A 22,158-nucleotide genomic window follows, 5' to 3' on the forward strand; every position below is an offset into this window, starting at 1 on the left:
CTGCTTCAGCTTGGCACTGAATGCAGGGGTGAGGTAATTAAATGGATTCAATGAATTCAATAGTTCTAATAAAAGCTGCTGAAATAAAATGCTTTTGATGCCAATTCTAGCTTTTCCACATACTGTTTTTGGCAATAGTCGATGAAATGGGTATCATGAAGTGGTCAAGTATCTCATTACTCCATGATAGTGATGGGTATACTTGTGAAGTACATGACTATACTACAAATAGTACAATGCGACCTGAACTCACATGGACATGACTGTATTAGTACATATTTCCTGCTAAAACTATGCTGGACATCATTGCCACGGACTTGCTGAAGAGAATACAGCCTTGCATGTAGTGCACCTGCACAGACTGGGAGTAATGCTTGAATAATGTCCTGCATAATCATTGTAATCGCCAGTCTTTCACCCACACTCTCACCGTTATCTAATACATGCATCTGCACGGATGCCCATTCAGGCCATTGTATTCGGATAGGGATAGGAAATCAAGACTGATCACTGAGTTCAACGGTTTTGTCACAAGTTTGCCAAGTATGGGCACTGAGGTGCACACATCCACCACTGACAACCGGTTAACCACCGGTTATACCTTAGAGGCTGACGCTGTAGTGTCTTTATGAAGAAGGAAGTAGTCACCGGTACAGTGTCATGCCGCATACATACTACACACACTATTCTCAAGTCACTGTTATGTACAGTTGTGCACTCTTTTTACACAAAGCTTTGCCAGGTGCATGGACAGACTACACACTCCGTTTTGCTGTCAACGAAGTGTCCACATCATTTTGGAAAAGATCCAGGTGACACCGTGTGCGTGGTTCGTAACTTAGTATACATACATTTTACATGGCTTGCATTTGCCATGGAACGTCACGTTTATGATCTACATTCAATGTTTGTATTCATAGTCAAAGATTCCCGAGTCATCACTTCACCATTGTTCACTGGCTGAACACTAAAATTAATAGCAAAAATGCCAAGTACTGTACAATCATTACTGCGCAAATTCATGTACTTGAAGTAAGAAGAAGCTTCATTTCTTTGATGTTGGACTATCCGAATCTATTGATCCCTCCATTCACCATGTTTACAGACATCAAGAGTTTCAAGAGTGACGAATTCTCCTGCAAACCTGTACGTGGAATGCGTGGGTAGAACCTTTCCGACCCTTCATCACCAGCATGCTAGCAGCTGATATCACTTCATTCGCACTGGCCTGGGAGTGTCATTACGCAGCCCACGCCTTACTGCGCACAGACACTACCAAGCGTCCACACGTTAGTTAGTACTAGTAGTCGCAGTGTTCATCTGGCGTTCTGTCAAGTGTCATGTCGTCGGTGATACCCGCCATGACCCCGTCACTCAGTCTGTCAAGCCAAAGCTAAAGACAACTACACTGTATTATAAATGATGTCTACACATGATGTACTGCCAGTACTGGGAGAGCTAGAGAAGTCCTGACTTTCGGACATGTCATGACGCTACATGTACTGCTATCGTACTACAGACTCAGTACAGACAGTGACAGGTGCCACTAGATAGAGTAATGATTGGATGATAGCAAAGGATACAATAGGACATACCCATGAACTGCGCAATATATCGATCAAGAGGAAAATTACCTTCCTGGGAGTACTCTTGACATTATGTGCAGGTACATGTATGACTGTACATTGTTGTCTGCTCTTGATCAGTTGATGGTAGTAAGTAAAAAAGGTTACTAGTAGTTAGTACAATCATAACATTGAAGTAGCTCATATTAGTACTAGTACTAGCTGACTCCTGAGACCGTTATGCGGTACATGATGTACAGGAGTCAGGGGTCAGAATATTGTAGGAGGCCCTGGCTCTGCAGCCATGACATTGTATAGGCCACACCAAGGCAAGACTACACCTGGCTAGCCTACAGACTACATGCACTGCAGACGGGGCTATTTTAATTACTAGTAGCAGTAGTACACCTGACAGTGTATAAAGAGATACATTGTACAGGTATGTATAACTAAGTTACTTTCCCTGACAATAATCTGCACGGAAACAATGTTACATGTGCGTGCCAATTTTTAATTGATCATACCAAAGACTTGCACTCAATTCGTTTGCTACCATGGCATGAACATTGTAGCATTTGAATATTCGTAGTATTGACTATTGTTGCGTACACGGGGTCTGTGGAGACAGTTAGGGTGACCAGGGATTGGTAAATACCACTCCGGCATGATGGTAACACTGCTCCAGTACTGAGTCTGGCTGTTGCTGACTGCTGACTGTTGTGGTAACTATGCACTATGTCATGCAGACTTATCGCAGTACATGGACATGTACAGCTCGGGGATCAACGGCCCGGATTTGTACATCTCATTACATCTCAGATTCGCCACCTTTTCATTGGGCAGATATCTGCCCGTTTGGTTTGGGAATTAAAAAATAAACACGACAACAACAACAACAACAGATACAATGATTGGGCGAACTCACCCATTCCACAATACTCTGCAAATTTCCGAACCATTCCATTATATACAACAATGGTTCGGAAATTTGCAGAGTATTGTGGAATGGGTGAGTTCGCCCAATTGTATCTACTATGAAACTGCAGGAAGCCTCCAAACTTCTTTTCATTACACCTCATTATTATTATTATTATTATTATTATTATTTTCAGGCAGTTCACTTCCCCTACTGATCCTTTGTATTTGAAGTTCTCCCAATCCGTTCAAAAATTATTATTATTATTATTATGCTATGTACGCTCGTAGTATGTTATAGCCTTGGCTGTACGAATCCTACACTAGTCTGTGCTGTCTTGGAATTGCATAATTATGCAGGTGAATCGGGTCACAATCATGTGCATGTTTCTAAAAGGTACAAAAGTTACTACATCAGTACATGTACATGTACATGATACTGTACAAGACTCTATTACAACATTGTAGAAAGTGCTTGTTCAATTATACATGATTACAACTTAAGGTACATGACTGTACATGTACATGTATCCCAAGAAGAGTTACATTCAATGCTACCAAAGGCAAGTGACATGTACATGTACACGATTCCACTGAATAATTATTAATTCCATTACTGATTGCCGACTACATGTACAATGTATTACATTTTGTACCTACGGCATAACAATGATTGATGTTACTACTACTAGTACAATCATGTTCCATTTCGCACGCAATGACGATAATGCATGCAGCAGGTTCTTTGTCGGATATCGGCCGGATACGAAGAAGCGATCACCATGAACACTGCGCAGCGCAGGGATGATACTGAGTATTACACAGTGACATTATTGTAGTATACATGTATACATGTACCTACCCTGGAAACGTTTGATGGGCCCGCCGGCACCCCTGCCACATTGCTCATACCACTGTATTGTGTTGTGTGGTAGACTACTAGTATGCCGGCTGCCCGCGAACGCCCCACCAGAGGAACGACAGCCACTTTCAACACTTGAAAGAGCGAGTCTTTCTCATGAAAACATTATTCAGCGTTGAGCATGAAACAGCCGCTTCTTTCTTCGTAACGTTACGTTGGATTAGGCCAATGAAGGCAATCCCGGTACAAGAAAAAGAGTACATGTACTTTTAGAGTGCCTCTCGTGGAGGGTCCGTCTCACGGTCAAGCAATGAAGCATGAATATGCACACTAGCACTAGCCATGGAGATGACGACGATAATCGGTCTTACCACTACCGTAATTTTCGGAGTATAGTGCGCACCTTTGTAAACGCGCACCCCCAATCTTCATTGGGGGTGCGCACTTCAATCTTCATTGAAGTACATGCATTTCATATTCGGAGCATAGTGCGCACCTGCGATTTAGGGCCTAGAATAGCACATCTAAAATGAAAATACGGTACCTAGTACCTAGTCAGTCAATGGTGGCGTGACAACCCCTCCTTTCCCCCCCCCCCCCCCCCCCCCCCTCTGCCCGCCATACCGACCTACAAGATACACATGAACTGGTTGTGCTGTAGACGAGGGCCGCTAACTCTGTGATGTGCACACTAAGTTGACTAACTCTTTGTTCAGAACATTCTCTTCCAGGTCATTCAGACCATCAAAGCCACAGACCATCAAAGCCGAACGGGGATTCTTCGCAGAGAACGTTTTGTTGTTGAGTGTTGCCAAGCCAAGCATGCAAGGGCGAGACAGCATGCTAGCAAGACAGCTTGATCTTGACTGACAGTCTGTGATGCGAGTACAAGTACGTACCGGTGAAAACACGTGTGACATGGACGGTGCTACGACAACCTGCATTTCTATTCTTTCAGCCATCTTGCGAGATTGTGTATGTATCAGCAATTTCAGCATGACTGGAAAACTCTGAAAACGCGTACTTGAGAACCCGGATATCCGGATACAAGTTATGTACAGACAGTATCGACACACCACGAATAGACCTATACCGGTATCTACTTGCATACCCCCGGCACGGTGCTGCTTGAGAGGTTCTCCAGGACTCCACTACTACTAGCACTGTGACCAGGTGACTTGGTTTACTTACTTACAAGCAGGGAGTCGTAAAATACCGGTATTTTACGACTCCCTGCTTACAAGCGTATCGCACTATCGGGATCAGCGGCTACATGTAGTTGCTACGTCACACTCGCCGGTTAATACGTCATGACGATTGGTACGGTGTATACTTGCGATACTGGCCTTCATGAATAGATAACTATCCGTTCAGCATCAACTTCTGATGGTACCGTGGACTGGTGGTGGGTCTGGACGGGTCGGAGACTTGGGGAAAGTGCAACGTTGTGAAACCGGCCCAGAGTCGATCTCATTCACAGCAGGACCCACTTCTAGAAAAGTTGGCCTGGCTGAAAGCCCATAATGAATGCCTTGGTTCTAGAAGTTGAACTGGCTGAAAAGTGAAAACCCATGACAATTGAATGCCTAGCTTGGTTCTAGAAGTTGAACTGGCTGAAACCCCATAACAATTGAATGCCCTGGGAAGCCACACAAAAACAACAACACCTTCAGGGATGACTCTGGATGGAGTGTAAATACGGTTAGCATACTGAGTGATACTACATACATGTAGTAGCCTGAGATTCCAGTCACTGTGACCCCTGTGTCATGCAGCCAAGCAATCCAGCAAGTCGACAATGCTGCAATGCTGCAACTCAGCAATTGAATCAATGCTCGTGTTGTGCACGGATAGAAAACATACCCGGCATGGACCTGAGCCTGAATCATGTGATCATGCACTGCCCAAGTCACCCCAGAGAGGAGCGGGACTGGCTGCACAAGACAATGACCAAGCCATGTTTGGTACTGGTGCTAGAAAAGAAGAATACCAACAGTTACTATTTTAAACTAAACATAACAATGGTAGTGTAGGGCCGGGGTACTTCAAGTGATTCAACCAACTATGCGCCCATCCAGTGATTTCCTAGTGCATGACGTGCAGTGTCATTGTATATCATGGTACAATGTCATGTGGCGGTGAGCTGTATGTAAACTGTGATGCTGCAAATTGCCACTGGTATGTAAGTTACATGCACATACATGTAATGTCATGTAAAGAGTTGTAAAGGAGATATTGTACTGCTACTTGCACACCTACTATTTTAATAGACATTTAGCTAATTCAATACTGAGTCATCCAGTGGAGTACAGACACATGATTGTGCAGTTTTCAAACACAGGATAGAAGATCTAGAGCCTCTGAATGGTTGGGCTCAAGGTACCATACCATACCATACCATATAGTGCACATGTACATGTAAGTCGCTACACATGCACACGGCTATCATCGCGTAGGCATGATAGCCTGGGATTAGGATGAGTGTATCTCAGTGGGATAGGCATGCCAGTGCAGTAGCTGGTGAATACCATGGCTTCAACTTAAATTGTCTTTGGACTGCACTGGATCACTACTGGCAGAACATCAAGCACAGCATTGCATGGACTGAGAGAACCAACATGGTGCATTTATCGTCGACTGACACTGATGCAATCATCCCACTGTATGGCAGACGTTTCAGTAGTCACCGTCTAACTTTACTCATCATCGGTCAAGTCGGTAATGACAATCTCCTCTTTTTGCATGGGATAGACGAGTACTTCTTCAATGCCTTCCATGACAGTCTGTGCCGAGTAGCTACCTTCCACTTCAACTGCCTTCTCCAAGTAGTAATCCTTCAGGTCTTCAATCTTCGCCGCCTCCAATTGTAGCTTCTTTCGGATTGCATCCGCCTCATCATCAGGATGCTATTAGACAACACGATAGAAGAGAAGAGCACGGCATACCCTTACAAAAAATAACTTGCTACACTTCCGAGTCTTTGAGACACTCGTGTACAGCTGTAGAGAGCTGGCAAACTAGCACTGCTGTAAGCAAGCCGCAGGCTGTGTTGTTAGGACCCATCAGAACACCTGTACTCACTGGGAAATGCTTGGGCATCACTCAAATTAGGGTGTTACCAACATACTATGATTTCATCTGTAACTCAGAATCAGCTTCACGGACACAAGTGATGTTGCAGCTCAGACTTGAATGCAACGCCTGCTTCACCGATCATTGCTACAGTAGAGAAATATTATAGAACAGACTGTGTCTCTTAGAGTGCACACTCTCTCATGCTTTCACTTACTGTCACCAAGCGGGCCGTGATGTCTGCTTCGGGTACTTTGGTGATCAGGTGATAGCTGTGTGCATGGCCGCAGTAACCATTGTCAACAGAAGAAAATACATAACAGGAGATAATACACAGAACAACAAAGGCAATCAAGGCTAGCTAGTCGCTACTTTAAGTTTCATGGTTTCGCAATCAACAGGCAACATGAGGATGGTACTGACCATGCCGGTATATATGCCAGGGAGTAACAGGACAAAGGATACAAAGTTGACACCGATTGTCACAGCAAATATTTCCGTTCCGATCTAGAATCATAATCATGTACTTCAAAGTACTTTTCAGAGTATCTTTACCAGTAGCCGTAGCCCACGGGTATTAGTCAAAGGGGTAGCATGTCTATGGTATAAGAGCGACATGTAACAGTTAGCTGCATTTCGTAGAAATATACTCTACTGCATGTACCAGCTAGCCGATCATGACGTTAAGTGCTAACCCTACTCATGCCACTATTCTATACAGACATGCTCGACTGTCTAGGTACTGTGTGATAGGGTTTTCCAGCACCCTCTGTAGTTCCCTCGTCACTCGGATTTATGGACCATTGCAGCAGATGGGCACTCCAGTAGCTTTACTGAGGACCTGGGAACTTGACCTGCATGATAATGATATCCTTGGGGCAAGCAACAAAAGAGAATATATCTTGCTGTACCGTTCTCCTGTGACGGGGTCCACTCTGCGGTTTGATAGCCTCTCGATGACCTTCCCTTCCGGTATGTTCAGGTATACCACTCTACGCAAACAATATAAAATTCAGAATGCAGCTGGTCCACAGCAATATACGATTACCATATTTTCTGGAGCATAAGCCGCATCCAGATGTTTTATCACGAAATACAGACATCTGCCCCATTTATCAACATTGATTTGATCATCGTAGCCGTAGCCGCAGCGATTGTTTGGGGTGAATTACTGGGGTTTAAAGTGCGCCTTATACTCCAGAAAATATGGTATGCAGAGTCATCATTGATGCAGTTTACTCACACCTTGGAATGATGTCATTTTGGATCGAGTGTGACCACTATGATGTCAGTGCGTACATGATGTAGCATAGATAATAGTGTAAGCCTAAGTGATGACGTCACATCTTGCACATACACCAGCAGGCAGTGTTCTTACCTGTCCGGGACAAAGCCAGCACGTTCCATTGCGTGAGCTTGGCTGCCTGTTTTCGGGAAGCCGTGTAGAACCCAACCCCTTCCCTGGCAATCTTTCTGGCTGAGACGCCGTTTCAGGATGTTGAGCACCAGTTCATCTGGAACTGGAAGCAAAGCACCAAACATTACGCATACTGGACTGGTAAGAGGCCAAGTGTTCAACATCGTACAATCATGAGTACAATAGCTACCTATACACCTGGACTGAATCAGAAGCAACAACATGTTTCAGCAGCGTTCATCGGTGGAAAGTTAGAATCTTGTTGTGATCTCATGCTCAGTTGAATCAGAGTGCCTTCATTGCCCAATTATCATGAATAAGTGAGAGTTCGCAATCAACTGTCCTCTCTCCGGGGCATGGAATTTGAGGTTCATATGTAACATGCCTGAGTCATGGTGCACTGTGGTGTACTGGGGCAGGAAGTAGGTCAATACACTACCAACACTTTGAAAGCAAAGTCCAGCACAGATGCTAAAATAACAACAAAAGCAGGGATGGAAATCGACCAGACAATTGCACTAACAAACATTTAGACAGATATGACACTTTTTAGCCGTCCCACTCATGCACACATCATTAAACCAGCAGTTACTCACTGCTAATGCCCTTGTCAACATAGGTCTGCATGGCACGACCAGTCTGTGTCCCACCGGTAACCTCCTGCTTGATAAGCTGGTCACAAGACACTGTGTGTAAGGATAAACAGACAGTCACATACCATCATCAAATCACTGTCAGCACTCTTGCTACTTGAAAACACCTCTCATAAGTGGAAAGCAAACGCTCGCCACCACTTGCACCAGGCTACTGCATGGTGCTGTTTTTTGTGGTGCTGTTTTGTGGCAGAATGCGGCCTGGTATTGTTTATCCTTGCTGGATCCTCCCGTTGCCACCATCGAGAACACACTGAGTGACACTTGCGGACACCAGCACGACGGGTCCACCAGTCCACCAGTAACACTCCAAGACAGCAAGTAGTGCACCAAAAGTAGAACCTATTGTTATAGGTGGACTATATGAAGATGTGACAAGACTGCATTACGTGCGGCGGTCGTCCTAGCATCTTAAAGAGTGCGGATTACATGAAAATGTGATTCTGAAACCGAGTCTCGATAACCAGCCGGCATCGATGGCTGCATACTCTGGGCAGTTCTGTGATCTTGGTACCGCCTGTAGAATGTTCTCACTCTCGTTTCATAGCTCATGACCTTTTTGTGATAATGAAATTTGTGATTTTTACTGTGTTTTCACAAGATGGGGGAAGACTGATCAATCACACGATTCACACTTGCTCTGTAGTGATCGATCAAGGCATTGCAGTAGTAACCTGAGTGCCAAATGTAATAACCTGCTAAACAAACATGCCATGCTGATGCTGAAAACTGTGAAGACACTCACCGTTCACCATCAGGTACTTATCTGCCAGCAAGGCAGCCTGTGTACTCTTGCCAGCACCGTACGGGCCGAATATGACCAAGTGCGGCGTCCTGGGTGCATCGTTTCTCAGCCGCTTGCCCAGAATCGTCAGTACTGGGAAAAACAAGGACACAGTCCGGAATCATGTGTACAGGTACACAGCTATAATTATTTAGAACAGGAATGTACTACTCAATGCACTAGTAGTCGGAATCAGCACAAGATTGTCAAGCAAAAGAGAGAGAGAGAGAGAGAGAGAGACGGAGAGAGAGGGAGAGAGAGAGAGAGAGAGAGAGAGAGAGAGACGGAGAGAGACGGAGAGAGAGAGAGAGAGAGATAGAGAGATAGATAGATAGATAGATAGATAGAGAGAGAGAGAGAGAGAGAGAGAGAGAGAGAGAGAGAGAGAGAGAGAAAGAGAGAGAGGTAGGAAGTGGAAATGATCAGTACGGGAAAGATGGACGGACGGAGGAAGGAAGGAACTGCATGCATGTTGAGTTCACCAATGCCGATTGATAAACAGTAATGTGTAGGAACTAGGAACCCGGTGTCGCTTACCCTCAGCCCTGACATCAGTGTGCGGTTGATCAGCAGACACTTCGTAGGCACACTGCTGGTAAGACCTGTCCACAGCTGGTGAGTGCCTGTGAGGATGTGACATAGCCGCAAGCAGTGATACCCGCACCAGTACTATGATCACTATCAAGACCGACTGCGTTTGTGTGATATAACAAGAACAAAAATGTCTACATGCTCACAGAAGTAACACAGTGCTGGAGTATCTGTTTGTGCAGCCAAGTTCCAAGCATAATGGTGCATGGGCTGCAGATTCTTGGTAATGAGCAGCTGGTGATTATTCCAGAACACTTCCTCTTCTACCTTCCTCTCTTACGTCTGATGAGCAGAAGCCTAGGCTCACCGATGGCATCACTTACGTTTTATAGTGACCGAGACGCTGATGGAGGTTATCTAGCGTATAGCCGGATTCCTGCACCAGTCGCTTAGCCACCACTGCATCCTTCGGCATCATGAGCACTGAGTGATAAACATCTGAGAGGAAGGAAGATAAAGCAAATCATTGGAAGAGTCAATGAGCTGTGCACTGCGGCAGCTGTGCAGTTGGAAATTCTCCTTTTCAGTCAACAGTTGCTTCCCTCACCTGCCATTGTGGCACGGTTTCCCTAGAACTAGCAGAGCATCTGTAGTTGTCTAGAACTAGCAGAGCATCTGTAGTTGTCTAGAACTAGGTATGATTGTGACTGTTGCATGTACTTGTATGGCAAGAATATACTCACCACCTGTGCGGGGATCTATCAGCCTGCCGCCAAGTCGCTCTTCCAGCAGCTTGGCATCCATCGTGAGAGAGACTGTGAGGCACAACAAGAGAACAGCATGCCACAGGTAAAAGGTTGTGCAATGGCATGTTACATGAATCCGCAGGCAATGCAAATGCTCTTGTATTGGGTGACAGTCAAACTAATATCACCCGACCCCTATTACATGTACAACATCACATCAAAGCTCAGAGCTAGGAAGCAGGAACGCCACTGGCAGTATGCGATGACTGGCTGGATGGCTGAGCACTCACAATAATGTGTTGGAATCACACCCGTGCGTTGAAGAGCTGCTGCCTGTACACACGTGAAACACGAACATGACACGTGCACCGGCAGCTAAAATCAATAATCTAGATATAGGCAGGCATTTGGAGGTGCATGATACTTGATAATGATGACGGATAGGACTAACTTACACAGCACACCGTGCAGTGGACCAACCAGGCTACGTTACTCAGTGCCATCCCGGATGACTTGTATACTCATAGCACAATCACCCCTGCGACTGTTGAGCATTCTCACTATCGCAACAGTTAGAAGGTGAATCGTAATGAGCATAGCATGTTACCTAACTGTGGCTGAAATAATCTTATCCTACTGACTTGGTGTCCTCTTACCTCCGATCTTGTTTGTGGAAAGCCACTGATAATCCAGCCCTGGAGTACAGGAGAAGGAGCGAAAGGGTGCTTATAGCAGTTAAAAGAAAAGTGAGACTGATGCGGCAGTGCTTCCTTGGTATATTCACAAGCTCTTGTCTGACAGGGGTACTTGTACTTCTTGTACTTGCTTACCCATCTTATGTATATCGTGGAAAATTAAGGTTTGTTAGTTTGAAGTTTTATTTTACATCGCAAACAAAATGCAGCCGCTATTCAGGTTTGTTCAAGAGTGGATTGTAATTTGTCCCTGAAAGCCGCTGCGTGCATATATAATATCTTTAGGTGTAAGTCCAAAAGGATGTATAGGAAACGAAATCATGGGCGTCGGAAGTTATTTGCAGTCCATAGGTCCAGCTGCGCCCAAGGAGTATAGAAGAGGGAGGGGGCTGTGGGGACCTAAAGGGAGATTTTTTTGCAAAAAATCAAGTCAAATGGTACTTTTTTAGGGCATCTGCAACCCTTGCATTATAAATATTTAAAATATTTAGAAGAGCCCAAGAAATGTGGGTGACCGAGGATCAAAACAATCAGTCAGAATATTGGTCCGCCTCTGATGCCATACACGAGTGACACACCATCTGTATATGTGCGTGCCTACTCAAAGCATCGACCTACGCAATGGATATCACAGCAATACGCCATACGGCCTTTATCTGTTGCGACATGCATCTGACTGATAAGCTTGGCTACTCGGCTAAGACGCTACTCATAGTCTTGCTGCCGCTGCAACCCACCTTGCGCTGGCAATCCTCCTGATTTATCCGTGCTTGGAACATATCAGCCCATAGTTGAGGTGGAATACTCTGCAAGAGATGTCATACACAATAGTCCTCCGTTAAACACGTGCACCAGATAGTGATTGAGTTGGTTGCAGTAACGTTAGAATACGATATCCTGAATGTTACAAAGCACCAAAGCCCCATACAGGACCTTAGCGCAAGCAAGTTGGCACGTACAGTAGCATGCATGGCCCTAGTTCGGACGGTTCTTTTTCTCTTACCTTGCCTGTCTTCTCAAGTTTCTTTGCCTGCAGTACAAAGAGGCAAAATAAAGGAACTATCACCAGTAAACTACACGAATGCGTGATCACAGAAATCAAAGCTAGCTGAACGTACTCACACTTCTTAGGAAATGTACATGTACATGAACATGAAGTCCACCAGTACACTACATATGTATATTGTATTTGCCAATCGTTAGCATATTTCAACTCCTATGCATACACTGCATCTATACTATAGTGTACTATAGTACAGTTGCGCTCGGTGAAATCCGGCCCGAAGTGCAAAGCCGGCGCCGCGAAGCCAGCTCCCATTACATCACTGGCGATTTGTGGGTATGAACTCAAATGTACGCACCTCGTGTAAAAGTTCGGAGTGCACGTGTTGCATGCTAAAAACAGTTCAAAATTTCTTTCATTCACTTCATGAAGTACAGCTCAAGATCAAGAAGAGATAGAGAAGAAGGACATTGCCACTCCCAATGTGTGGGCTCTTCTCAAGAAGAGAATAATTCCACATCGCTGCGAGAATGCTGACCAGCTGGTGCAGGCACTGCACCTGGAGTGGGACTCGTTGGCTCCTGACACGGTTTCCCCATACGTGGAGTCAATGCCACGTCGTGTTGAAGCCCTAATCGAAGCAGACGGTGGCCACACAGAATATGGAAGCCCTGCTGCTCTGTGTATGAAATAAACTGCTTCGAAACGATCTCCGTCTTCTTTACTTGTGCTGAACTGAAATGAATGTTACACTTGTCTTTGTTTGGCGCGGTTTTTTACACTTTGGTGTAAGCATGCATGCGTATGAGTACAGCACAATCATGCACAGTTCATACGGCTCCCGTGCACACTACTGTCACTAGCACTTGTACAACTTTGAGGGCGTCAAGGGCCGCATCAGTACTGGGCGCCAGTTATGCACTTCGGGCCGGATTTCACCGAGCGCAACTGTATAATATGTGTCAGAATTAGCATGCACGTCTAGGTGCAGCATATTTATTCCTCATCCTCTCGCTGCCATGGAACTCTCGTCCCACTTCAGGAGCCTGGGAAGCCTGAAGGTCCACCATCTAACCTCGGGCCCATTGTGCTTCTCACCGCACTTAGGAAAGTGCTGTCCATCATTGCCCTAAATCGCATCAGACATGCAGTCAACACGTCCCTGTCTCCGAACCAGAGTGGCTTCCGCAGTGGTAGAAGTACAGCTAGGTCCTACAGATGGATCGCGGCACAGTGCCAACGAGGGAAGGAATCATTTGGCGTGCTCGGCATAGACATGTCGAAAGCGTTCGACACAATATCCAGGCACCGTTTGCTCACTATATTACCTGGCTTCCTTGAGAATGATGCGGTCACCATTACCTCCTACCTACTCAGGAACACGTCCCTTGAGGTCCGGTTACCTGGAGGGAAGAGTGAGCAGTTCCAGACCACCCGAGGCACACCACAGGGCGACTCACTATCACCTGTCCTATTCGTTATCTACCTGGAGGCAGCGCTTCGGGAGGTGAGACAGATTATCTGCGCAAGACCCGACCTAGATGTCAGGCTCGGCTTACCAACTGATACAGAGTACGCCGACGATGTCGACTTCCGATCGTCTGACTGCAAACGTATTCAAGAGCTCCTGCCCGACATTGCAAAGTGCCTCAAAGCCTGGGACCTCAACATCGATGAATCTAAAACAGAACCCACAAAGATCATACGGCTCAACGACAGAGTGTGCAAAGAATGGCGCCTCACTAGGAAGCCGGGCCCCCTCATTGGTGACCACGAGGATGCTGCATGGAGAATGCAACTCGCCACGACTGCTCTGCACCGGCTCTGGGCATTGTGGATACGTGGTTCGATTGTAAACGAATCGCTGAGAGTACAGCTATACAAGGCATTCGTCGCATAGAGTTGATGCGTTCCACAGACAACAACTGCGGAAAGTTATTGGCATGCGGTACCCAGCTAAGATCAAGAATACCACCCTGTACAAGAGGACAAACTCAACCATGGCCAGCAATCGAGGATATCTGAGTTGTAATTTTTGTACTCCTGCAAGGTGTGATTTTTGGCGTGCTGGGCCAAGCACAAGGAAGCCATCTGCAAAAAACTGCAGAAAATGGTTGTTGTTTGATCCTTTGGTGTAATCTTTGTTTCTAGTTGAAGCTAGTTGCTGTTTGGAGCAGAAACGCTGAAATTGACTATTTTCTGCATGTACTCATACACTCAGGCATGCAGTCTCACTTGTATTTTAGCTCTTTTTCTGGAATGGGTGCTGCTCTGCGACCCTTGGTGAACATTTCCTGTGCTCGTGGAGCAGCTGAAAAGGACCACTGGTATGTCTGGTTGCTGGTTTGAAAGTGGAGAGTCGACTTTTGTGCCTTGAAAAAGGAGTAGAGAGCGATAAAGGTACGTCTGTAGCTTTTTTTTGAGTGCTCCTCGCACATTTTTGATCGTGTTAGAAAATTCTCAGACCAAAGTCAGACCAAAGTGAGCGCGATGATGGCCGTACTGTTGCAAATTTATGTTACGACTATGATTTACGCATGTCGTTGTATTTGGTTCTTGTCTGGTGGAGTCCAGTGTCTGATGTCATATATGGTCTAGGTGTACGCGCGAGTATGGTGTGATGTGTGACGTTTATGGTATGTGGTGCATGCAAGAGTACGCGTTGTCAGAGTGTGAGGATGTGCTTCCGTCTGTGCGAGAGTAACTGTCAAGTGAATGCTGTACATGCGCAGTGCTAGTTTGGTCTGGGAATGAGAGTCGTGTGTGATTCGTCCGTGGTCTGGTTGTCTTGGTCTTGGTCATGTGTTCTGTACGTATTAGTCCCTGATTGGTCGTCCCGATTTGTCGTCGCAATATTACTGCTTGTTCTTGTTGGTTTCTTTGAGTCTTTTCCCGGGAGTCTTTCCCGTCGTCGTTTTCTGTCTAGTCTTTTTGTCTTTCTCCTCCTGTGCCCTCGCCGTTTATTATTGAGAAGTGAATATTAGTATGGAAGCTAACTGAATGGTGCGTTGTTGAGTGACCGGGGCCAGGGGGAGAAGCCTACTACAGTACAGTTTTCTTGTGGATTTTTTAGTTGTTTCATCTCGTATCTATGTCATTTTCGTGATGGTGAAGTGGAGAGGGTGATTTTCTTCCTCTAGGCTTCGTTCGGTCGACTTTGCTTCGTCCTCGTTGAAAAGTAATCCTGAAAAAAAAGGTCGATTCGCAAAATTATGTTGATTTTCAATGTACGTGATGACATGCGATTGCTGGCTATGACCAGTTGGTATCTCGGTCCTGGGAGCCCGCTGGCGTCTGTTTGGGCACGTGCTGCGGCTGGACCAAAGTGCACCGGCGAATCTGTCAATGTGCTCCTACTTCAAGCCATCCACTGAGCCTACCTGGAGGGGCAGGCCGCGCACAACTCTGCCGGACGTGCTCAGACACGATCTCGAGCTGGTTGGGAGGACCCTAAAGACCTCGGCAGATCTTGAGGAGCATTGCCCAGAACCGCAGGGCATGGAGCTACCTCAGTGGCCGTATCCTGGAGAGATTTGTTACTGCTCACGGATGAACCCTGGCAATGAACAACAAATTCAAATTCAACTCGGTTGAGCTGTTCGTTTGCTCGTTTTAATTGTATTCTATTTTCATCACGCGTTTTATATCGCATAATTAAGTTTTTATATCGCTATCAATATCCTGTTTGGCTGTTGTCGCTTCGGCTTATGCGAAAGCTATACATGCTGTGTATATCTACATTGCATTGATGCCAACACGGAGAATCTTCTAATAAATCCTCTCGCTTACGCCTGCAAGTAGACATTCTGGAAAAACTAAGAAATGCAAAGCTCAATGACTTGTCAGTTTGAGCACTCTGGCAAGGTACGCTCGGGCCTGGTTTTAATCTGGCTTTGCAAAATTTATTTTTCATTGCTATCAGGTTCGGCTTCATTTTTTCTGTGCTGCGCTGATGAGTCCACAAAGGACAAAACAGTTCTGTCCGCAGATTGAGAAATGGTAAGATACTCAATCTGCGCAAAATGGTAAGATATTATTATTCTGAAGATGTTGAACGGTCTCTGCTGGGATGACAACTACACCATAGCTCAGTGGTTAGAACATCACTGGCCTCAAGCGAGGGTCCCTGGTTCGAGTCCTGGAGGTGACAGTCAATTTTTTCTTCAGACTTTTCCCGTTTGCGTCTTTCCCTCAAACCATGTGAATATAATTATACAGCTGAGCGTAGATTTGCTAGGATTATGCTTAGCTCCCACCTCTGCTCCAAGTCCGGTCTTGTCTGCATCTGGTAACCACTTTGCAACAATGTGCACGCAGTGTAACTTCTCAGCCACGGCATTGCACTGGACATGCAGGAATACACCAAAAAAACATGATACGGAGTGCAGTGCTCAGTGCTCCGCGGCATTGCATTGGCAAACAAAGTCAAATACATTGTATACACGTACAGTGCAGTGAATGAACATAGTACAACAAATGCCATAGTGAGGCTTTTCGTTACCAGCTGCTCCTCCTCTGATTTCAAGTGGATGTGACAGTGTGTTGCCATTAAATAGCCAGGACATATTGTCCATAGCAATGGATTTGAACACACCAGCACTTGCCTCCCTCTTTTCAACGAGTAACTGTGACATCAGACTGAATGACCAACATCTAGCAACAGCCAATGTCACAGTGGCTTACCAGTGTGTATTTTCCACTGCACGGCGGCCCAGTCACAATCACTTTCGGAACTGCATCACAAGAGACAAGCAGACCGTGAGCAAGAGAAAGTTATTCATCTACAAAAAAATGTTCACTGCAAACTATCCGACACCCTTGGCATTGGAGTTGTAAATGAAATATTTGGACTCCTGTGAATCATGCGTGTTCTATCACTATGGCAATCTCATACCTGCCAATTGCTGAGCGTCCTTTTTCTGGATTGCCAGGGCAAAATCCCGGGATTTGCCTTGGCTTTTCGGGATATTTCACTTTTCCAAAATTCCTTTTTCAACTTGGCACCAACCGTATGATTTCGTTGATCATAGATTATGGCGATGATCACATTTACGCATGTTCGCTGAAGACCCAAAACAGAGGTTTTTCAGGGACTGTTCATGGAAGGAGTACTAGTAGATCCATGGGTACTACAGGCTATGACAGTAAGGAATCAATAAAGACAACTAGACAAGTCACTTGAAGTGCTCCAAGTACAATATCAAGACTTTTTTTAATTTTTTTAACTATTGAACACTCACTGCATGATGAACTAAAATGAGGAGGAGAACTCGACACAATGGTACATATCCAGCAGGACAGAGTGGGTGGGACCTGTGAAGCTCAGCTGACCAAGGGTCTCGGCATCACAGCTGCACATGTGCACCAAAGGAAACAAAATGGGGAGTGGAAGGGCGGGGAGCAGGAGAGCAAGAACTCTAAGGGTAGGAAAGAGAGCAGGGAGGGGAGGAAAACAGGAAACGTGTTAGTTTGCGAGTTATTCCAAGATATGAGTGCAAACAAGTACGCCGCAAACAAGTACAAAGATAGCAGTATCAAGATCATGATGCTGAGGCGAAAGTAGAGGCTGATTGCCGTGCAGTTTTGACGAAAGATTAGGGTGAGAATGGAGGAGAGTTAGAGAGAGATAAGGACATATGGATTGGGAGTTTGATGAGAAGAGAGTGCTCCGAGAACATGACCATGGTCATACTGGCAGTGGCCTAGGGGGGGGGGGGGGATGTCCGTGGCCAATGACCAACCCGACCGTTTCAAGTAGCGGTAGGTCAGAACCTTGAACTGCTGCATACCTTTGGCAGACAGTGCATCGCGGAGGAGAGTGGCTGGCAGTTCATTCCAGGCTTAAATGAGGCACTCCGGGAAAGAGCGCAGCGCAACATTGCATGATCTGGCAGGTAGGGCTGTCTGGAGTTGAAGCTCGTGCGCAAGGTTGGCTGCCGAGCGGCGACGTGTGGCAGGCGCGATGGCGGGTGCGATGGCTCTGGCTGGGCGTGTCGCTGCAAGAGCTGGTGGGCTTGTGATGTAGTGGAGCTTGTACAGAGTTTTGAGGCCGGCCACACAGCGCGGCAGGGACAGAGTGTCCATTGCAGCCCCTGTCCCAATCAGGGCGAGGGCACGATGCTGGACTCGGTCCAGCTGTGAGAGATGGGTAGCCGCAGGTCCCATCCATACAAGTGGGCAGTACTCCATTAGAGGCCGAATGAACCCCCGGTATGCTGTGGCCCGGCCCGGTGGGTCCAGGACATGGCACGCCTTCCGGAAGAAACCAATTCGCTGTGTGGCACACACTGCAGTTCCTCGAAGATGCTCTGAGTATGATAGACGGGCATCAAACGTCACTCCAAGGAGCTTCAGCCGCGAGCATTCCGGGACCGCTGTGCTGTTGAACTGGATGGGTGGTGTCTCCCAGGGTCTGCGGTGGCGGGACACAGTCATGGTATGTGATTCCGTTGGCTCGAAAGTGACGCGCCGCTGAGCACCCGATTCAGCAAGTGCATCCACACCAGCTGAATCGGGTGCTCAGTGGCGCGTCACTTTCGAGCCTACGAAATCACAGGCCATGACTGGGTCCTGCCACGGCAGACCCTGGGAGACACCACCCATCCAGTTCAACGGCACAGCGGTCCTGGAATGCTCGCGGCTGAAGCTCCTTGGAGTGACGTTTGATGCCCATCTATCATACTCAGAGCATCTTCGAGGAACTGCAGTGCGTGCCACACAGCGAATTGGTTTCTTCCGGAAGGCGTGCCATGTCCTGGACCCACCGGGCCGGGCCACAGCATACCGGGAGTTCATTCGGCCTCTAATGGAGTACTGCCCACTTGTATGGATGGGACCTGCGGCTACCCATCTCTCACAGCTGGACCGAGTCCAGCACTTGTTTTGTGTACAGTGTTTTTCGGGATAATCGACAGGAATTTCGGGTTCGCGGGAGTACATCCTAAAATGTGGGATGATCCCGAAAAAATCGGAATACTTCGAAGTACTTGGCAGGTATGCGATCTGAAGTGGGGCACCTCCTCCTTAGGGTCTATGATAAGTCTGTAGCATTCAAGTCCTTGTCATCCTCAGGAGGGTCAATGAAGGTTCAAAGGCAGTTCACGGAACCACATTCTCAGGCTGTGTCATGGCCGCAGCGCATAATGCAAATATGGAAAGGCCTCATAGCTACATGAGCCAAAGCTCTAAGATTCGTTTTTTGCTGAACACGGCTCATATGTATACGGCACATTGCCTTACATCTCACTGGAGTTCCAGTGTGCAAAGGGGCAATGCGCCTTCCTTCGTACTCTTGCTTGAAGATCATAGCAATTGATTTCTAGTTCTTTACAGCGAGCCACGAGAGTGCTTTTCATGGTTCTACGTGGTACAAGGACTCCGTAGAAAAACAACTTTGTTTCTCAATTGACTTGCAGCAAGTAGGGTACGTTACTACAGTACTGGCCAAAGAAATCCAACCTCATGGATAAAATAGCGCTGGGCCCTACGCATCCCTGGTACTACATACACTGGTGTGTGTTCTCGAACGCGGCGCTCAGTACTTTATTCATGAGGTTGGATGTCTCAGGCCAGGACATGTACTGTAGTAAGCTGCTTACGGTTTGCTATGTCGGCCGGTAGCTCCAACTTTTCAATAAGAAACTGCAGAGGGTCTTCCGGCATGTTTACAAGCACATCCTTCATCAAAGACTGCATAGAAACACACACACACACACACACACACACACACACACACACACACACACACACACACAGAAAGCAGATCATCCGATCAGTGCCAAACGGCATCCAATTTCATCCACGGTATGGTTGAGTGTGGCTTCGTGTGAGTAAATTCATGTACGCGTGTATGTGCATACGTGTTCATACGTAAATATAATATGCATGTGTAATATCCCGGTGAAAGGGGCGATCCGGGTACCCGTCTGTTTAGCTGCTGATCCGTTAGCAAACGAGTACCCGTTAGTCGTGTACGACGTTACGGTACGGTATTAATAGCTGACTTGCACAGTCGTACAGTTCGATGTACAGTTTGAAAACTTTGGATGTGTTGTTGCTGGTTCGATCCTGCTACATGTGACAATTTGGACTGTTTTGCATGTAGCGCAGTAAGTGTGTATGCTGTGCTTGTCGCGATATAGTGCACTTGCTGTGAATTGCATGACATCACCCTTGGCACGAAATGTGGAAGGCTATTGTAAAGTAATTGTTACTACAGGTGGAATCCTGATAATTCGAACCTCAAAATGCCAGGAAAAAACTTCTAATTATCCAAACATGAACCCACAACACATTATGTATGTCAACATGCTCTCATGGTCACGCAGAGTTGCGCTGTGGACCTTAGACACATATTTCACGGATACTGAACTGACCGGCACAGCCTGCTCATGCAAACTGAACTGGCCAGTACAGTGTACAGTGAACTTCGAATTACACTTTGCTAACTTCGAATTATCAGCACAAATCCCACACATTTTCTATGTTGGTGGAATCCGCGGGACTTCTAATTAACCGGACATGTCCAGTTCGAGGTTCGAATTATCAGAAAAGTTTTATGGGGGAATTGTATAGATAGAAATCGGTCCTGGAAAAACTTCTAATTAAGCAGTATGTTCGAATTAAGCCATATTCGAATTATCAGGATTCCACCTGTATTGGCTGCTACAGGGTACCCGATAACCCGTCCGTTAAGCCAGGTACCCGTTTGTAAGGGTAACTGTTTCACCCCTATAATAAATACATATACACTGCGCTGCTGCATCTACTGTGTTCTGTTTGTGTACCTCACATGTCCTATACACGTATTTGTGTTCATGTTGCACCCTTGCACCATTTGTAGCACCCATTGACTCCTGCATGCATTACTCGTCCTCATGCGTGCCCTTCCATTCTAGTAGTTTCTTCGTTTCTTTGTCTTTTGGCTTTTGAGACTTGCCTTCCACCCTTGCGGCGGAGGTTTGGCTTTTTGGCTCTCTCTCGCCTTTGTTCTTTTCTTGCATGGTTTATTGAAGTAAGTTATCTTTTTGTGGTTAATTTACTAGTAGAGAGATAATCATTACCTCCAAGTGTGTACCGGAGAGAGTTCATTTGTTTGCCGCACGGCCACATACCACACAAGCATGCGTGTTCGTGCGGGTGCATGGTATGTGTAGAGGAGGGCAACGCTTACCTGTATCTGGGTATCAATGTTGTATACAAGGTTCATCTCTCCCCCCCCCCCACCCCCCTCCAGGTTCGCTTCCAGCGAGATTCTGATCAGCCCTTGGAATCATCGCCATCCATGCTCATCTCCAAATTCCTTCCAATATACAACTGAATACAAGTTACAACGGAATAGCGATGTGGCAGTGCATACATTGGTTGCCGCCATACCTGAAATAATGGGTAGATCTCGTGCTTCTCGACGTATGTGGAGAAGTCTTGAGACATCTCAATCTTTTGCGTAGCGTCCATGATGGGTGTGGATGACGAACGTCAATACACATACGCACACAGCTAACGTTAGATGGTCGAGAGCGTAGAGGGACAGTTTGAGGAAGGGCAGGCCAGGGTGACCACCGTTCAGCACGGTACAAAGAAAGTTCACTTCATTCAATTATTGGGGAACACGTAAACAAATTTCCTTTCGCTATCGAGCTAGCTGCTTCCAACCCATGATGACATCGCGATCGCGACTAGACTGTCGTTTGGATTTAGCGTCGTTTCTAGGGCAACCAAGAAGATGCACCATGCACACCATGCACCATGTACCAGTGCATTACCAGTACTGGCAGTAGTCTACTGCCGTACTGGCAGTAGAGACAGAGTCAGTGCATGCAGTCACCATGGTCACTCCCTCACGTCCAGGACTGGTAATCATGGTAATAGAAACCGGGTTTCATGTACATAACATGATTGTATTGCAGAGTAGCA

The 22,158-nt window shown here is 46.4% G+C and overlaps 1 protein-coding gene across 1 annotated transcript; it reads right to left on the reverse strand.

The window, feature by feature from the left end:
* Positions 1 to 5,141: 5,141 nt before the first annotated feature.
* LOC135805925 (adenylate kinase 8-like) lies at positions 5,142 to 21,881 on the reverse strand. The gene is made up of 17 exons (XM_065320046.1): positions 21,619 to 21,881; positions 19,842 to 19,932; positions 16,927 to 16,976; positions 16,500 to 16,586; positions 12,244 to 12,270; positions 11,978 to 12,046; positions 11,202 to 11,240; positions 10,836 to 10,878; positions 10,543 to 10,614; positions 10,183 to 10,297; positions 9,806 to 9,891; positions 9,230 to 9,361; positions 8,428 to 8,517; positions 7,793 to 7,934; positions 7,326 to 7,406; positions 6,632 to 6,686; positions 5,142 to 6,248 (listed from the first exon to the last, which is right to left on the reverse strand). The coding sequence occupies exons 1-17, from the start codon at positions 21,697 to 21,699 to the stop codon at positions 6,039 to 6,041; spliced, it is 1,470 nt and encodes a 489-aa protein (XP_065176118.1). The 5' UTR covers positions 21,700 to 21,881; the 3' UTR covers positions 5,142 to 6,038.
* Positions 21,882 to 22,158: the final 277 nt, after the last annotated feature.

This window comes from Sycon ciliatum, chromosome 1, assembly GCF_964019385.1.
Source record: "Sycon ciliatum chromosome 1, ocSycCili1.1, whole genome shotgun sequence".
Taxonomy (NCBI): Eukaryota; Metazoa; Porifera; class Calcarea; order Leucosolenida; family Sycettidae; genus Sycon; species Sycon ciliatum.

Bases quoted from the DNA above. Each gene is read 5' to 3' on its own strand.
- LOC135805925 (XM_065320046.1), bottom strand. From the start codon at position 21,699: ATGGACGCTACGCAAAAGATTGAGATGTCTCAAGACTTCTCCACATAC. The intron at 16,587-16,926 runs GTAAGCCACTGT...CTGCATGTCCAG, and splicing joins GCAGTGGAAAATACACACTG to TGCAATGCCGTGGCTGAGAA. The intron at 6,249-6,631 runs GTAAGTGAAAGC...GTTGTCTAATAG, and splicing joins TCACGGCCCGCTTGGTGACA to CATCCTGATGATGAGGCGGA.